This window comes from Lepeophtheirus salmonis, chromosome 9 (genome assembly GCF_016086655.4).
Source record: "Lepeophtheirus salmonis chromosome 9, UVic_Lsal_1.4, whole genome shotgun sequence".
Lineage (NCBI taxonomy): Eukaryota > Metazoa > Arthropoda > Copepoda > Siphonostomatoida > Caligidae > Lepeophtheirus > Lepeophtheirus salmonis.
The window spans coordinates 6,729,905-6,750,003 of NC_052139.2; the positions used below are offsets into that span (position 1 = coordinate 6,729,905).

Sequence of the window (20,099 nt, forward strand, 5' to 3'; positions counted from 1 at the left end):
ACAAAGTTATATATTTTATTAGTTCCTCCATAAAATAATTCAATAAATTTCATGTAATTTTTGTTAACGACATAAAATAGATGCAATCTATTTTTTAAATCTTTAAAAAATACATAAAATAATAGATAAATAATATGAAGAGAATTAATAATATGTTATTATTCCTCATTAAATTTGAGCCAAAAAAAAAAGGCAATTTTCCATTTTTGGCAATTAAACAGGATTAATAATAATAATTAGTTGATATAAATTGACAGATATTCGTCGAAGAATACAAATGTGTTATCGAGACTCTATTTTGGGAAACATAATTTACTCTTGTTTATGTGTTGACGGGCCAGGACTCCCCTAATGTATAATTCTTTTATAATTTTGATCCAAATGCTTTGATTATATTGTTCATTTTCATATCATCGTCATCCTTTATTACCTTTTTCTCTGTAGAATATATATATAACATGCACCAGATATATGTGCCACAAAAAAATGTTACTTCAAACGCAATTTTCTCTTCAGCCAGTTGTCAAATAAAAAAAATAAAGCCAGATTCTGAAAGCTTGATGGATTCAAATTTTCTCAAGGAATTCTTTCTTGATCTTACTTCGTCGATTTTGTTGCAGGGGATTCGATTGGTTTGTTGTTCGATCACGTCCTCCACAAAGAAAAAAAAACCATCTCCTTCAGATATGATGAGTTTAAAGGCCCAAATTACGGCAAGATGAAGTCATCAAAATTGTCTTGGATCAATTTGAAAGTATAGCAGAGACACAAATTGACAACCATCTCGATCTAGGGCTTCACTTTGGTATCTAACACAACCAGGTTGGCATCAGTGTTGACCCTAAGGCCTTGGGGGAACACATGAGGAGGCATGACATGACCTTCAGAGTTAACCACCCAAAACGCCATGATATGAGATTGCAACTTTGTCTGCATGTCGACAGGCACCTCTCTAAGAGCAGACGGTCAACCATCTGTTGTTCTGGATGTTGACCTTCTGGTCCGAAAAAAACCAGAGTACGTCTCAATTAAATGAGTGCTTGAGGCGATCGAGGAGCTTTTGGGCGTGCTTTAAGCACTTTTCTTAGCCTTTTTTTATCAGGATCTTGTCTGAGTAGTTAATGTAGGTTTTCGTGAATGCAGAGCCGGATCAGCGACTATGCCCACCAACTTCTGAAGCAATGGGCTGGGTGGACTTCTTTAGGTCCTCATTTGACAATTTTTTGGATTCTGGCCCAAAAAATTTGGGGGCTAGACAGAGTTACTTCTACCTTTGACCTCAGTCCGCATCGTTGTTGCCTGAAAATCCCCATTAGAGCCCTAAAATTACTTCCCGATCTTGCAAACAATGACTCACAGTTTGAGCAATTTTGATGTTGTTGTTCCCGGCAGGGATTCCAAGTAGGGCTCTGCGCCTTTTCCAAATATATAGAACAAAAAAATCCTCAATTGATTCCATTTTTTTCAAACTGGAGCGGGTTTAAACAAGCTACCTAACAAACAAAACATCAGTCCTCCCTTAAATGCCCATGTTTGTCCAAGAGAGAGCGTCAAAGTGGTGAGAAAGATAGCTTGTGCACCCTATATATGTGTATGTATAGTCAAACCGAAAAGTGGGGTGGGGGGGGGAGAAAATAAAGAAAAGCCTTAGAAAAGCGTGTCTTGAAAGAGAAGAAGAAGAGCGAGGAAAAAAGAAGAATATCTTTTTATTTTCTTCCTTTTTATTGTTGTGTTTCTAGTAATAGTTATCGACTATCCTCGTAGAGTGAAAGCCCTCACCAAAAGAAGGGGGAAATAACAATAAGAATAAGAACAAATATAATGATGATGACGATCATTTTTGAGCTTTTTACATATTTCATTCTTTCCTTAAACGTCACTTGTTCCCAAACCATACACTAAAGCGTTTTTACTCAAACCAATAAAATGTCTCACATCTCTTATAACAGCAAATAAACAAAGGAAGAAAGAGAAAAGAAGTAGTTGCGTGAGTATGGTTTTAAACATAACATGATTATTTTGAATTCCCCGCCAAATTGATCCATTTGTATTTTGGCGTCTTATTTCATGACATAATATATTTATTGAACAATATTATAAGTTAGTGGTGTAGTAGATATGATCTTAGACGAGTGAAGACTTTTATAAGCTGGTCATCTGAAGAGTTTTTTTCTAAATTTTCAAGGCTGTTATCATTTTTTTTTTTTTTTTTTTTTTTGCATTCTTGAACAGAGAACATTAAAATAAGAGTGATGATTTGTTGATGAGTATTTCATCAAAGTCTTTGTAGACTAACTAAGAGTTTAATTGAAGATTGACTTTGGAGGTAATTCCTGCCTATGTCCTGTGTTTATTACCTTTCTTTCAAAGCTGCTCTTAGCTAATCTGATGAAGTGTCATGCTATTTCAGCAGTTTTACTATCAAATGTTGAGGGTTGTTGATGAAAATAATATGATAAATGTATTGTTTTCTATTATATATATTTTCATTTATTTTTCAAAGTGGTTATTTTATTCTTAAAAACAAAATATCCAAGTATAAAGTAACAACGAGTACGTAAACACATGAAAGACGAAGGGTAAAAAAATGGTTTTAGTATGGAGTTATAAGTGGGAGTCCATGTGGAACTAGGAGTAAAATTTTTAGGATCGATATGGAAAAAAAATTAAAAATTTAATCAAATGTTTAACTTTCTAGTAAAAAGCAAAAATTACTTAATTTTAGGGGTCTTGTTCCCCTCCAGCCCACTCCCTGCGGACACCCCTGATTTGATATAAATCTAATCAAACCTGCACCCCCTTTTTGACACGCTTGAAAATGCAACATATAATTATTAACTATATGAAAATATTGATTTCGGTAAATATAAAGAAATTCTATCAAATGTTTGACCTTGTTTTTATTTATTATTATTACTATAGGTAACTCAATTGGAAACCGTTTAATCAGATAACTAAAAATGGAAACTTACCGCTTTTAGAACTAAGGTTAATTCTTGGAATAAATAGAATTATTATATAACCATAATAAAGATATATGCTAAGAATAATTTGCTAATCATCTTCTTCCTTTCTTCATACGTATTTTATATTCTCTTACGTTACTACAATAATTTGTTGCATTTAATTATTATTTTTTTGGTACCTTTTCCAATTGACAGCCCTTACCTTAAAAAACTATGCCACACGGGGAATCGATCTGGTTTTATGGAGAAAAAAAATCAGTTTAGTAGCGAAAATACAAATTTGCTCTCCAAAACCCAAGTAAATCTGTTCTGATCAGAATGAAAAGTAGCCTTATGTACGTAACTCAGAATTATAAACAACTTTTATTTTATATCTAATGTCTGTATCTGTCTCTGTTTTAGAAATAAATACGTTTTTATCATTGTTTTTCTAAGCGGGAAGAACATTAGACAAACACATAAATTATTTTAATACTATGTTAGATAAGATATTTAAATACAATAAAAATTTGGAAAGCTTCTTATTTTTTTAAATTTTTCTTTTATGATAAAAAAAAATATATTGTAGGTATCCTTGATGACATTATTGTCCCTTTTTATACATACATAAGAAATATGTTAAGGCACACACAAAAAAAAAAGACGGAAAAGGAAGAAAAAAACTGTCGTTGACAGAAAATAAATGTATATATTTTTTAATGTTGAAAATATGGAATGCGTTGGAAGAAGGGAATACGAATATATTTATATTTTGAGAAGAAGGCATATTTATCTTCTACAATATATAATATGTAAGTTAGAGCGGTTTGACTTTTAACTTTATTTTGAATTTAGATTACGGGTATTTGGTAAAAGTTTCCATATGGTTAGAAAATTACCTATATAAAGATTTCATTTTCCATACAAGGGCATCCTTAGGTTGCAAATTTCGATCAAATTATGAAAAAATGCAAAAACTGTTTACTCATTGAACATATATATTAAGGATTTATTGTATTTTATTCTGCAAAAAATAGTTTTTATAAAATATTTTTTTAACCAATAAAAAGTATTTAAAAAGTTTTTTTTTCTAAATTGTCTTATTGAGCAAAAAAAAACCAAAAAAAGATTAAATTTTTCATATACTATTCCCTGTCTTTACAAAAAAACTTTATTATTCATTTTTATAGTTAAAAACAATGTTTATCATCATTCATTAATGTAACATAGGGATTAATGTTCTATTTCAATCTTAATTGACGATCTAAAAAACTTTTATCTCCTTTCAAACTTTGAATAGATGTACTACTTAAAGATAACATTGTAGGAAAATGAAATTTCGCTAAGGTTAATAATCCCTTACCATATCCCAACTTTTCCAAACTAGCCGTAATCAAAATTCGTAAAAAGTTGAAACACAAACCGGCCTAATATACATACATTGCTTCTTCTCAGTTTTTCTTCTTAGAAAAATAAACATAATATATTTATAAACAGAATATGATGAAGCATTATGTATATTAAGAGAGAGCAAGCCTACAAAGGGGTCCAATCTTTTATATACATAATATATTATCAGGGGCTTTCGCAGGATTATATATATTTTTTTTTTTTAATTCTTTGAAATAAAATTTGGAAAATTCAATTTTTTGGAAAAAAAAAATTCAAAAATCCATAGCTATTGCTAAAAAATACATTTTTTTTGGGAAAAGAAAATCAAAATCCATAGCTATTTACAAACAAATTTCCAATATGATATTTTTTGGAAAAGGTTTCAAAAATCCACAACTATTAACAAAAATTACATATTTTGGAGAATATTTTCAAGTATTAAATTTTTTGGTAAAAAATCAAAAATCTATACTTACTTTCTAGTAATTAAATTTTTTGAAAAAAAAAAAAAACAATCCAAAAATCAACTACTGTTCCTCAAAAATTAATTTTTGAGGAAAAAAACACCATAACTAAATTTTAAATTTAAAAAAAAAAAAAAAAAAAAAAAAAATTACACAGCTATTCAAAAAAAATTATATTTTTTGGAAAAAATCATAGGTTACATTAATTGGAATAAAATTTCAAATATTTCTAAGTATAACTAAACTCCTGGGGTATCTAAATTTATCCCCCAAACTCATGTAAAAACTGGGAATATGTGACCCGCCAATTGAAAAGCAATTTATAATGATGATTATCAAAATTGTGTCTGGATTATAATTTTATTCTTCGAGGAATAATGATTTTTTATTTATATAAGGGGTGTCTGGAGGGAGTGGGCTGGAGAGGCTGAAGCCCCTTGCCAAATATAAAATTAAAAAACTTTTTAAACTTGCACCAGTTCGAAAAAAAGGAAATCAATTGAGAAATTATTTGTCCCAAGTATTTGGGAAAGGTATGGAGTTCTCCTTAGAATCCGTGTCGGAGCAACAAAATAACAATTGTTCGAACTCAGGGACTCAGTGAGACTTTAGTTCCTAAGGTTAGGAGGAACCTCAAAGGGATTTTGAAGCAGCAACTATTCGGGATGAGGTAGAAGTAATAATTTTGACTATCTCATCTCGTCAGACTTTTGGCTTCCAAACTCACCGGATCTGTTTTTTTTTTTGAGCGGGATGCAATCGAACGACAACCCCTGCCACACCTAAGACGAACTTATCAATCTGATAAAGAAGGAATTTCAGGATTTGCAAATAGACCGAGCAGAGAAGACCTGCTCGATCGTAACGCCTCTTGTATCGACTATAATTGAGGCTGGACGTAATTTTATTGACAAAAATAAATGAAAATCAGTGAAGCTTTCCGAATTTGATCACTGGCTGGCTGGAGAGAAAATTGCCTTCTAAAATATCCGTTTTACGGCAACAGAGGGCTTGTGCCACACTCTGTAGTATCCTATTGGTGGATGTATGAGAATAAATGTGTCTAGAATTGTTTTGAAAAACGAATTTGAAAATGTAAAAATTTATTAATTGACAATAAGTTAGTCATTTTAGGTTGTGCATCGTCCTTGAAAATTCAAAATTCCATCATTTTAGCCAATACAACCCTAAATATTATTAGCATATTTGTGTCAATTATAAACTTATTCTTCAAATTTCTGGGATAAGTAGTAATACTCAAGAATATTGATTATAGTTTTATCTATATCTTTACTATATTATCAATCCTAATTATTCTAAAAATACTGACAAATATTTATTTAATCTGACTTTAAGAAAAAATTGCCACAATTTATAAAGTAAAAATATGTTGCTCTTGTTTCAATTCAACATTGTTATTTTCATATGGGTTATCTTTGATAGAGGTAATACTCAATATAATTTCACGGAAGTCACTCATAAATCATTTTTTTTAATAATATATATGGTTTGCAACATAAAATCAATCCTGAACAAAAATCAAAAAAGTAGAAAATCCGAATTAATTTTTTTACATTATACATATTTTATTTATATATTTACATTTACAGGTATAGCTATTGCATTCAAATACGTGGGAAAAGTAAAGATACCCAGAAATGCAGCTATAGTTTGAAAGGCTTATTTGGCCATTTTAACGAATATTTTTCAATTTCTCCTTTGGAATTTTTTTACAAAAAATTCCAATCTATAGTTGTTCACAAAAAATTTCAAAAGTTAATATTTTGATGGGAAAAATATCAAAAATTAAGTTTCTAGTATTAAATCTTTTCGAAAAAAGTTTCAAAAATCCACAGCAATTCACAAAAAAAAATAAAAGTTAAAAAAAGAAAAAAAATTTCAATAAAAAAGAAATCAAATTTAAACTATTCGGGAAAAAATTTCAAAAGTTAATTTTATAAGAAAAAATTCATAATATTCAATTTTTTGCGAAAAACATTATAAAAATCCACAGCTGTTTACATAAAATTAATTTTTTTGAAAAACAATTAAATAAATAAATAAATTTCAAAAATCCATAACCAGGGGGTACATCCCTTCCGTCCCACCCACCTATGGACGCCCCTGATTTCACCCTATTTTGAAAATTGAAACGTATTAAGGAGTAGGATATTATAGTTTTTATAGGAATCTCTATCAGCAGATATGTCGTTCATCAAATATGTCACTAAAAAATACTTTTCTTTTTGATTTTGTTAATTAAACCATCTATTATTTGTTAAAAATACATTGGGAATGTCCATCAAGCTTTTCTGAAATGTTGAAATAATTTTATCGGCAAATGTATTAATTTGCAATTCTCAAAACCAGGTGGAACCACTTTTTACGCCAACAGTGAACAAAAGAAGGTGCATTACCAGTTAGCAACAGTCAACACAGGGATGTTTATTCACTATTATTTGTTATAAAAAAAAGTAAAATTTTTGCTCATTAAACTTTTTCTTAAATTTCAAAATAACTTATTACTTATGTATCTATTCAAAATAGGTGAAATCATTTTTTGATACTTTAAGTTCGTTTTAGGCAATTTTTTAGTGATGCCAATGGTTCTGAGAGTAATATTCTTAGAACCTTTTTTTTATGGATTTTACCTTGTAAAAACCTTTTAAAAAAATTAAAAAAGTGGGGAAATTTTAGAAAAATTTCCTGTAAATATTCAACGAATATATGTTTATGTAGGGATTCATCTATCAAGGCGTCCCATCTACAGTCCTTTGAGCATAGGGATCATTTATGGTTCTTGAAGAGGCAGTGGTATTTTTTTAATATCTCTCAAGGCCAAAAGTATATACCACACACCCCTTGGACTGGATCATAGGGGGTTCTATAGAAGGATTATTTTGTTTTTGAGGTCCCACAGTTATCATAAGAGGGTCGTTTGAATAATCCGTGGAAAGTCAGAGAGATGGCACTACTGGCGTATATAAAGGTTATATTTAGCTTACACCAACTTTCAGCCAGATCGGTATTGTGGACTTGTGGAGTTATTTTCAAAAAATGGACGAAAAAGATTTGTGTGTTAATTAAACATTACTTTATGCAAGGCAAAACGCCTTGGAAGACCAAAAAAAAGCTTGATAAACATTATAGGTACTCTATACCTTCGATTAAAACAGTTTATATTGGGATTTCATAATTTTCACAGTGGCCATATGGGCACAAGTGACGCTGAACGTTCTGGACGCCCTGTCGAGGTTATTACTCCAGAAATAATTGATAAAATCCATGATATGGTGATGTATGACAGAGGAAGGAAGGTGACTGAGACTCTTGGTGAGTGAGTATCTCGAGTTGGACCCCTATTTCCATTAATTTTGCAACAACAGCTGCATAGTGTGAGCTGGTGCATTGTCGTGATGGAAAAGGACTTTTTTGGAAAACAATCGTGGAATATTTCCGGCCGATTCACTCGAATGCCAAACAGAAAGAAATAGACCAATCTGGATTATAGTTGGTGTGTGCTCTTCCAAAAGATACTACTAACTACTAAACATAACCTCGATAGGCGCCAATACTGCAATCTCTCGAACTTTAGACGGACTTTTCAAACGACCTTCGTATATATTTTGTTAAAAAATGGATTAATATTGCAAATAGTAACTGTTATTAGTATTCCCCCCTTTTCTTCTTCTTTTTATTCAAGGACGTGGCCCCCTTTGAGTGACTCAAAAGTTTTAAAACCCTTCCCCCTTCTGCCCTCATTCTAAATGTGTAGTATGTACAATATGATAATTCAAGAAATTTGGAAGATTTATTTATTTGCAATAGCATTAAGTATGCAAAGAAAGAGAGGAAAGGAGGAAGGAAGGATCCATTCCTAATGGCTTCTTTATTTTTCTTCATGGATGAGAGAATCCAAGTCAACACACGTTATTCTGCTCCAATTCTATATATTCTTCTATTTCTTATTAATAGTACTTTTGATATACTTATACACAAATATATACAATAAAATAGGTATTGCATGACTTGATTGCTGTAGTTCTTTTTCTTTTTTTTTTTGTTGTTACTACTGAGAGTAAAAAACATGCAACTCCTCTCCTTTGTGAGTCTTCTTTTATCTATCTGCTTATGTGTATACATACAACGAAGCCATATGTATGTGGCTTCTCAACGCAAGAGCAAGCTCAAACGATTTTTATCAAACTTGAGTGCAATGTTGTATTCTTCGGTTCCATCAAATTTAATAGAAATACAAGGTTAGACCATGATGTAATTGTCCTGGCTAGAATTTTCAATTTGATGTGTCGTACCGACTGCTGGGCAAGAAAAACGGATTTTAACACACAACCAATTATGCTCTATGACGTCACACTTAAAGTATCCAAAATTCTTGTCTGAATAAAAAATAAGAAATTGACAAATTTTAATTATTTAATAGGGACCATATCGGGACCAATATAAATTTTTTTATCAAATAAAAGTTTTAAACTCTAAAGTATCTCAATTTTACGCAGAAATTTGTATAATATACCAATAGTTTACTCAAATGGGTCTATGAATTATTAAAACACATGGTTATATGAGTTAAATCAATAAATAGGGATTTTCGACTTTTCTTATTTTCTGTTAAGATTTTTTTTTAGTTGACGCACCACATATTAGTGTTGAAACTTGGATCGAGAACAATTTTTTTTTTTTTTTCAGTTTCCTCTAAGGAGTGTGGCCATTCAATTCAAAAACAGTCTAAAATGTTATTTATCAAATTTGTAAGTGGCTTAATGTAATGATTAATGATGTATTTTAATCATTATAGATGAAGTAATGAATTTTATTTTTCATTCTAATTTTGAACTAGATGTGCTACTTAAAGATAACATCATAGAGCAATAAAATTTTGCGTAGGTTATTTCCTCATCAAATCCCAAATTTTCCAAGCTATCCTTAGTCGAAAATTGAAAAAAAGACTACCCTAATTAATAGACAGAGTTGTCCATTAAAATCTGATGCAGATGTAGACCTCTGTCATGTTGTATAATTCCTGGCTGACAGTGCCTTCGAGGGCCTTGGTGTTTGATAATAAACACTGCAGGCCTTCCCAATGGCATACACCCGAAAGTTTTAGTTGAGTGTGTTAGCATAAGGGGGGAAGTGTCAAAAAATAAAGTCAAACGAATCATTGAAAAGAGTCTTGCAACGGAGAAGTTGGGCTTTCCTTCATTACTGGTGTCAAAAATGTCCTTTCCACTCTTGCAAGGCTTTACCCACCCACTTTTTTAAAAGTACTTTGGGCATTCTGGTGTAAAACACTGAGATCATTTGCATGGGTATTGTTGAACTTGAGGGGGTTGGTCCGGTTTTTTTATAGCTCCTCCTGGTACAATTTGACCTTTTTGTCGGAGCCCTTCTTCTTCTCCAACATTTCAGACTTTCCAACGGCGTAACAGGGATACAAGACGCTTCCAACTGCTAGGAGTGCGGTAATGAAAATTCGACGATCCTGTTCAAATGTAACTTTCCTGATCTGTATGTAAGCTAGAGAGCTCAGGTTTATTTTGTTCTGAAACTCATTCCTTATGCGTTAATATATCGAACTATGAATTAATTTCAATTTCTCAACCTTTATTAATTATTAAATTATAAAGTGTAGAGACTTCAATGGGCCACCCGGTATATATGAAGTAAAAGAGCACACAGATTTTCGAGTTTGATTGATTTTTTCTGACACACTACATTTTATGTTGATGATATATAGAGTGTAATGAGACGACATGATTCATCATCATTAATTATAGTCTTGGCCTCTGAAAATAATAATGAGGAGGCCTCTTTTTTTGTGTGTGTTTCTCATAACAATTGAATTTTTATTCTAGTTATACTTTTTCTTTTCCTATGAATGTTGATGTACATACCAATTAGTAGTCCTTTGTGAAAGCCTCGTTCTTTTTACAAATAAAAACCTATTTTTATTCCTTTTACAAATCAGACAAATTGTTATTCTTATTTATCCTAATAGAAGAAAGAAAAAGGATTCAGAAAATGATAGGAGCAATATTTTTAGTTTCATTTCTCCTTAACCTAATGACCAGGAAAATGGAAATCATTCCTCATTTTGTTATATATTTGTCCGTATTATGTATTAGATAAATGCTTTAAATAACTTTAGAATTTAGTTCTCCCATCCCTTTGGAATAATTCGAAACATGTTCCTCCTTCAAGCATAATGAAGAGACATACTAAGACTAACTCCCTAATCTTCTTCTTCTTCTTAATTACCATTTTTTTAATTCGTATTCAATCCTTTGTTTTATTGGATTTTTAATTTTTTTTTATACATTTTCGAACCAAGAAACCTTAAAAAAAACTTCGAAACAGGAGGAATCGATATTTAACAAAAAAAAAACTTGCACTACAGAAACCAGGTCTGATCAGAATGAACCTTAACCCTAAGTACGTAACTCAGAATTCTGAGGTTTGCCGGGCGTTACCCAGGGCAAAAAGAAATTGAAACTAATAAAGAATTCCTCTGCTTAATATAAAGTACAAAATAAGAACCGTAAAATCTTAAGAATTATTCGGGCTGCATGTTAATGTTGGTATATATATATTCTCCTTTTTTTTAATAAGGATATAAAGTATCTTTGCCCGGCGTTACTCAGGACATTAAAAAATTAAAATTAGCTTCAGAATTTTTCTGTTTTTTTTAAAGGAGATTATAAGGTACTTAGAGAAGAAAGTTAAACTCATCTTTCATATATCAAGTCATGATGAAAGTCCAGTCTAAAATGGGCATGTTAAAAAAATAAACATGGTAACCCTGACAATTTGAGGAATCTTTTAGAGGAGATATAATAAAATCAGCTGGGACAAGGAAGAGAAATAAATAAAAAGGGATATTGTCAATAATTACTCCGATATCGATTCCCAATTCTACTCTGATTCCAACAGGGACTTAGAAATATAACTTCGCAACAAATCCTCAGGGTTACCCTCCGTCTTTTATAAACACACACGAATGTTCAATCAGGTTTTTGAATATATTTATTATAGGATGTTTAGTATTCATATATTAAATAATAATGACGACTGCTCAGGAAAAGATCATTATTCATTCTTCAAATTATCAATTCCAAAATGTCATCTAAAAAGTCACTGAACTTTTATTAATGTCAAAAATTATTTGTAATATTCTCTCTTTTCTTCTCTAAATTACTTTTTTTTAAAGTGTGCAAAGATGCATGCATACCAACATTCAGCGAGAATCATTCTAAAAAATTTACGGTCTTTATTTTTTTTCTTAAATGAAATAGTCGTTTGTTAGTTTAAAAAATCATCATTATACAATGCTATTTTAAGGCCACCATGGATTTTACCTACATGAAAAAATTCAGGAAAATCCATCATTTTGTTTGGCTGTGATTCTAGGACTCAAACACACCAATCTTCGTATTTAATATACAGATAAAATTCAATATGTGAGTCTATATAAGTCATATAAGGGGGGATTATTCTATACCCAAAATACAAAAATTGTTTTTTGAAGCTCAAAGAGAGTACATATATATAACCACTATGCGAATAAATTACGAATTGAAATCAAAAGAGTTATTACAAAAATAAGAAAAGGGTTTAAATTGCATTTCTTAAAATGCAAATAAACAATGAAATTATTGAATTTCTAGATAAAATACAGTTTGCAAATACATTTAAAAAAATTAATTCATATGCTGAACCGAACTATCAATGACTTTTCAATTTATATTAAATTTTTTGCAATTTTTTTATTCAACGTCAACTTTTAAAAAGAATATCCACAAATCAATCCATTCTGGACATAAATTTAAATCTCTACAATTTAATATTTTCTATTTCCAGAAGCTTTTACTAAATTATTTTTTCAATATTTGCAAAAAGTTAACTAGTTGTAGAGGGTACATTATTCTCCATAACCTTTTTTTTTTTTTTTTTGGTAGATTTGTGTTCCTCTTTACGATACCAATAAATGCATTAACTACTTGTTTTTGCAAAATTTAGTAAAAAATAGTTTTTTTCAAAATTGGTACAAAACAGTTTTTTGCCAAATTAATACAATACATTATTTTACAAAGTTAGTATAATGAGTTTTTTGCAAAAATAGTATATTGAGTTTCTTGGCCTAATAAGTAGACTATAAGTTTCTGCAAAATTAGTACAAACATATTTTTTTGGGAAATTACTGCGGTTTTTTTTTGCAATTTTCTTTGAAAATAACAATCTGTCCAATTTTAACTGAAATAAAAGATGGGTTTTATCTAGACAAATTGTTGTATGTTGTTTGAAATAAATAAGACAATTTTTCTTTTTAAATTCATGGTAATATACAGGGGCTTTATCATAATGCCTGTGAGAATACCCTAACGCTCGCTCGAGCAACACCGGGTAACCCTTTTCTATTATATACTGTCATATATATAATTATCATACTAATTTTCAGGCGGATTCTTCTAATAAACCAACTAAGGAAAATAATGCAGGCCTTCACCCGCCTCACCAACGAAATCCCCTCTCTTCACCTCGCCAAAACTAAATGCAAAGACTCATTTTCATCCGTAGCATTCTACAGCAAAGTCAACCTAAAAAAAAAGCTCCGCTCTAAGTCTGCCAAATTCTCAAGCCTCATAGACTTTGATCATGATTTAGGAGAGAACCCCAAGGAGCCCTATGAAGGACCCATCCTGTATGACTCTCCCTTACATCCGGATGAGCCTAGCAGTCTTCTTAACTTGAATGAGGATAATCTATCGGAATATGAAAGCTTCTTTTTTAATGATGGACTTCTTCGAAGAAAATGTGTCTATGCTCTCTTGGCCAAGATGGAGGATGTATATAGGCGAACCCCCGTTTTAGTGGATGTCAATCTTGCTGAGGACACGATACTCAATGTCTGTGGGGACATCCATGGGCAGTACAACGATTTGTTAAAGATACTCCGGATTAAAGGTACGTATTTATTTCGTCATAATCTGCTTTAAACACAAATGTCCCAGGACCATAAATCTACTAACATTATAATCATTTTATTTTAAAGTTGATCCACCAAACATTTACCTATTAAGTCAATTTTAAATCCTGAGTAATAAACTTTATTTCTTACAACATTTTATTATATTCAAAACCTTATTGAACATTCGTCTACGGATATAAATGGTGCAGAGTAACCTTCATGGTAAGTCTTTGTTGTACTCAGAGTAGAATTGAGAATTGAAATCGTAGTAATTCTTTACTATGCCCTAGTTTATTTAGCCACTCTCCTTCCTTCCCTGTCACAGATGATAGACGCTGATATCACCAAAAGCATTGACAGAGAATAGCAATGAGAGTTTACTCGGGAGTTATAAGAGTAAGACCTCGAAGTAATTCTAGCCAATGTCCTTGTTTATTTCCTTCTCCTCCCTCGTTACAGCTGATCTAATACAACCTCATGACAGCTTAGGTACTCCCCTTCAAATCATCCTTCAAATTGTCAGGATTACATTGTTGAGTTTCAGTTTCTTTTTTTTTAACATGCCCAAAATACACACAATTTTCATCCCTAGCTATAACTTATAACCGATAAAAGGGGTAATTAATTTCAAAATATAGGGAAATACCCTCCTCAACACACAAATATATATATATATAGAGTAACGTTTTGTGCAATATATAATTTTGGAGAGAACATTTTTTTAGGACTCCCTCATGCTAATCGAAGGGCTTTGTTACTCATAATTTTACCTAGAGAGTGTAGTTTCTCGCCGTCCTTTGTTCATTTATGACAATATTATAATATTTACTCTTATTTGTGTACATTTTTGACGTGTCATACATACATATGAATGTATAAGGGTGATGAGGATTGATGTCTCATCATGAGTGCGTGTTTGTCAAGATAAAAAAATAATCAACATAACTCTTTATAATACATTACTGCTTTTTTAACAAATATATATTTCATTTATTTTTTACACTTCCTTTTTGCTAAAAGTATTTATTTAATTTATTTGTATTTGTGAACAAATCATAGTTTATTCAATGGAGCATATGCAAAATAAATAAATAAACACCTCAATAATGTCCGCAAGATGTCACCTATCATATATTACCCTTGATACGTCCTTGACTAGATTTTATTATGCAACATTTTCTTCAAGAATAAATAGAAAAAAGGCCCGAGTTGGTAGTTAGCCAAATAGTTAGGTAAATCATACCCAACGCGTTTGATCTCTTAGCTATTCCTCGAGCAGTTGTTCCCAAACTGTGGCTCTTGACCCCAAATGGGGTTTCAACACCAATGCAATAGGGGCATTAATTGACAATGGAATGAATGTGAATACTATATAAAAGACAATAAAAAATATATGAAGACAGTTGTAACTATTTCAGATATTAATTGTAGCAGTTCATTTTTGGTTTCCGTTTCTTTCTTTGTTGTCAAGTGACCACTTCTGCTCTTCAAATGAGTATTGCCAAACTAGGTGATTTCCAAATAGATTTTGCCAAATTTGGCAGCATCTGCCGTTTTTTTTTTTGGCCACTTCGTGGCTAGATTTGGTCAATGCTGCTGGACTCAAAAGCATCAACAATTCCATATGGAATTTTCTTAACGACCTTAAACAATATGGCGACCATTGGGTTTTTTCTCTTATATTGAATGTACAGAAATATAATTATTTTACGAATAATATCATCTATAACTCATAATCGCAAGAAATGACAAATATGTTTAAGAATTGGGGTCGTTTCTTGATTTCTTGTTCTAAAATGAGGCATTGAAAGTCGGGAATCACTATTTTAGAGTATCACTATCATGCCATGCCTCAATAAATGTTACAGCGTTCCAAAATGGAAGTAAAAAAAAGTGGAAATTCAATACATTCTACAGTGGCATTACAACCAAGATGAAAAGGTGGAGCAAGCCTCCCCAAAAAATGCTCATATTTATGGACCCAATATAGTATCGAATCCAACAGCCAAGCAGTGGTACCAGCAATTATGTTCTGGTAACTAATATGGGCGTCGAAAATGTGGATAAAATAATGGAAATCTTCGATTTGGACCAGTACGTGATCACTTATTCTATTGACCAGGGACTGAAAATTAGCCAGAAATTTGTTTGGAACTATCTACATCATTTAATTCTAACTATGTTAATTTTAATATCAAAATAAGGCGAAAAAACGCTCAGAGCTAATTACTTCACCTATTGCATGTATATACTGGGAGGTCTCAACAAAAAATTGTATCCCTATCTTTTTGGAAACAGAGCATAATTATAGTTTAGATAATAATGGGATTTTTGTAAAGGAAACACTAAGTTGACGGATTAAAAATAGAAAAACAGTTGATCTCTATGCTCTTTCTTACTTTTTGTTGATAATTTAATGAGTCTTAAGTGTGTTAACATCTCACTCTAAACGAAGAATTCTCGCATATCTTTGATGTTAAGTGCTTTAAAAATGCATTGTAAAATAAATTTATATATAATTAGAATATTTTTCTTATTTCTTTTAAATGGTGAAATTTATCCTCTTTAAAGCAGTAATTTCTTTTGGGGTATCAATTCAGGGATACCATACGTCTCACTCGCCCCCTCCCCTCCCCTACTTCCCCTCTTACAAAAAAAACATATTTAAGTGTACAATTTTTAATTATACTTGCTTTCTAGAACCTTTGAATTTTCTAAATATCGATAATTATATAATTTTTCGCCCACATTTATTTTTCTTATTTAAGCCATAGAACACAAAAACGATCATTAAACTTTTCAATGGGAGTAGATTTGGTCTTTAAAGTCTTTTTTAAATCACTTTGATGAGTATAATTTCGATTCAAAGCCACAATTCGAAATGAAATAACTATAAAAATGAAAATTTTATACAAAAACCCCGAGATTCTATATACTTTCTAAACTAAAAACCAAGAACCCAATCACCCGCTTTATACAACAAAGGACAAAATGCGTTATTATAATGAGGGTCGATATTTTTACGTGCCCAACCGCACCCCCACCTCCTTTAAAACTGGCACTCCGTCTCATAGACACACAACCTTTTTTTTTTTTATACTATAATTAACATAAATAAATCACTGTTTGAGAAGAATATATTAATCAGACTATTAATCTTTACTAGGTCCACCTTCCTCCACAAACTACTACTTATTCAATGGTGACATTGTGGACAAGGGTCCCAAGTCCCTGGAGTGTATTCTTCTTCTTTTTATTTACAAATACGTGTATCCAAACTACATTTTTATAAATCGAGGGAATCACGAATCCTCAGCTCTCAATTCCCGCCACGGATTTCAAAAGGAAATCAGTCATAAATATGGAGATTTATTCATGTTTGAGCATTTCGGTGAGATCTTTCGGTGGTTACCCCTGGTGCACCTCGTAGAAACTCGTATATTTATCGTTCATGGAGGGATTTCCCCCAATGCGACTGTGAACGACATTCGTTGTATCAAGTAAGGGATTAACTATTTAATTGTCATCTATTTTTAATTCCTTCCTCATTCTAGAAAACCCGTAGAGCCACAAGATAATCGAATTGTGGCGGATCTGCTTTGGTCTGACCCTGTACTTAAGTCAGGAGTTAGCACTTCAACCCGTGGTATGGGGCATTTCTTTGGACCAGATGTAACTCGTTCCTTTCTAAGTGAGTATCCATTATACGTGTTGGATCCGTCCTAGGATTGATTGCCTAATTAATCAGTCAAATAAGGTTTCCTTTTTTTATCGGTCCAATCTTTTCGTATTTCAACTGTCCCACGGACTGATACGTCAGTCTTTGAGTCTTACGGTCCTAGCTATATTTATAACTATTCTCATAGCTAGGATTAAATATTATAAAAATGAAGTGAATAATAGATGATAGCTAGATCATATATTGAAAAGTTTTAGCCACACTACTCCTACTTCAAACTTTTTTCCGGGGTATCTTGTCTCTAGAAAGAAGTTATGTTGAACAACTAACTATGTCATTTCAGCTGTTGTAACTACCATAAAAGACCGATAAGGACCAGTCCTAGGACTGACAAAGGATTGTAGTCTTTTTAGTTTTTTTAGACCGATCCAAAACTATTCATTAGTAATTTATCTATAGACTAATCCATCCATTTGTACATAACAGAGCAGAACAGTCTTTTATGCGTTGTGCGAAGTCATGCAGAAATCAAAGCAGGCTGCGGTTCGTCTCATGATGGATGCTACACTGTTTTCTCTGCTCCAAATCTGGACAAGGGGATCATGGGCGGTGTGCTAGAGATCTCCGGAGGTCGGTATTTGGACTTGAGTGGGAATGTATTCACACAATGCACAAAGGCAGAGGTTAAGCAAATCCTGAGTATGAAGGCCTCAGAACTCTATCAAAAGTACAAGAATGAGGAGGTGGAAATTGAGGAGGAAATGGAAGTCAAGATGGGAAAGGGTGGGATCGGGATTGAGCTCCATTGTACGGAGAACAAAACTTAACTACCAAAGACAACTTCATTTGTACATATAATTAATTTGTATCATTATGTAATATAACCTAATTATATAATGAAAAACTATGTTGTTATCGTTGTTTTATTCCATGCTTGATCAAGCAACCATCACCATGGAAAAGGCTTCAAGTCAAATATAATAATGATAGCAATGCCAATATTATTAATAAAAAACAAACATATTGAATTTGTCATGATTTGGCAAACGGTGCGTTTTATTTCTCAACTAATTTTAGGGATGGGAGTTGAGAGAATACTCAAAGTTCCTACCCCCATTGTTTATCCATATCCAAGTACTATCAGAGGACGTCCATAGGGTTATATTTATGATTGACTTTAGAATTTTTTTGAAAGAAATTAAACTATTTGGAAAAAAAATTTAAGAATTTAATTTAAAATATTCAATTGTTTGGAAGAAAATTTATAAAATTTAAATTTCAAATATTAAATTTTTGGAAGAAAATTTATGAAATTTAAATTTCAAATATTAAATTTTTGGAAGAAAATTTCAAATTTTATATTTTTTTGATTTTTTCCTTTTAAAAAATCAAAGTTATTAACAAAAAATTTAAAAAATTAACAATTAACAAAAAATTTCTAAAATTATATTTCAAATATTAAGTTTTTGGGAAAAAAATTCAAAAAATCACAGCTATTCCCAAAAATTTCAAAAATTTGTTTAAAATATAAAAAAGCTATGCATAAAAATTTTAAAACTCCACAGTTATTCGCAAAGAAATGGAAAAATTAAATTTTTTGATAAAAAAAATTGAAAAATTAAGTTTCAAATATTAATTTTTTTGAAAAAAAGGTTCAAATATTAATTTTTTTGAAAAAAGGTTCAAATATTAAAACATATGATAAACCCTAGTTACCACAGTACTTCTGAGCCATGCACAAATTGATTATCTTCCATTTAATTTAAAGTCATATTGTCTGTTTCAAGTAGTTCCATTATTTTTCAACAAATTTTCATACAATTTAATACCCATTATTATAACATTAAATTTGCAAAGTTAAATAATATTTGAAGGAAGATACTAACATTAATAAAAAAAAATTGAGTGGAATATGGAACTCTAGAAGAAATCAAAAAAAAAAAATTCTTCAAAATTTTGTGTAATCCTTCCTTCTCAAATTGGGCTCTAAAGATAAGCCTCTCGAATTCAAGCTCCTCAGCCCGAAAAACATATATTTTGATAGCAAAATCATATTTTATACTAAATATGACCTTATAAAATCAGTTATTAAAGTTTTTTTCCCAACATTCTTTATTTGGTTTATATATTATATGGAACATACATTTATATAAATAAACAGGTGCAATGGCGTAAATAATTACATAAATAAACAATATAGTTTATACTTAATGCTCCGGGGTAGAATTTTAACTAAATATCAATCTTTGAAAAAATAACTGTAAACATGCAAACTAAAAATTATGATAAATATTTGTTAAATTTTTTTAAAACCCTTTGATGATTCCGTGAAGTTGAGGGAAGGTACCGGATTTCTTCTGCTACAAAATTCCATGACTCACATCTTGATTTAGGAATTGTCATTGTGAGAGAGACATAGCGGGAAGATTTTTAAAAGAGGCAATATCTTGCTAAACGGTTGGACGATTTAAAAAATATTTGTTATGAAGTGTAAGTTTAACTGCATTCAAATCATTTTTAAATATTTTTGCACATAGTTCAACCCTGGGTAAATGGCATTTGTTGAAATATAATGACTATACCCTGTCCTGGTCTTCAAAGACCATATTTATTATTAATAGTACTTCCGGAGGGAT

The 20,099-nt window shown here is 31.1% G+C and overlaps 1 protein-coding gene across 1 annotated transcript; it reads left to right on the forward strand.

The window, feature by feature from the left end:
• Window positions 1–1,737: 1,737 nt before the first annotated feature.
• Window positions 1,738–18,491, forward strand: LOC121124554 (uncharacterized). The gene is made up of 5 exons (XM_040719712.2): window positions 1,738–1,987; window positions 13,275–13,780; window positions 16,951–17,284; window positions 17,339–17,475; window positions 17,950–18,491. The coding sequence occupies exons 2-5, from the start codon at window positions 13,309–13,311 to the stop codon at window positions 18,288–18,290; spliced, it is 1,284 nt and encodes a 427-aa protein (XP_040575646.1). The 5' UTR covers window positions 1,738–1,987; window positions 13,275–13,308; the 3' UTR covers window positions 18,291–18,491.
• The last annotated feature ends 1,608 nt before the right edge of the window (window positions 18,492–20,099 follow it).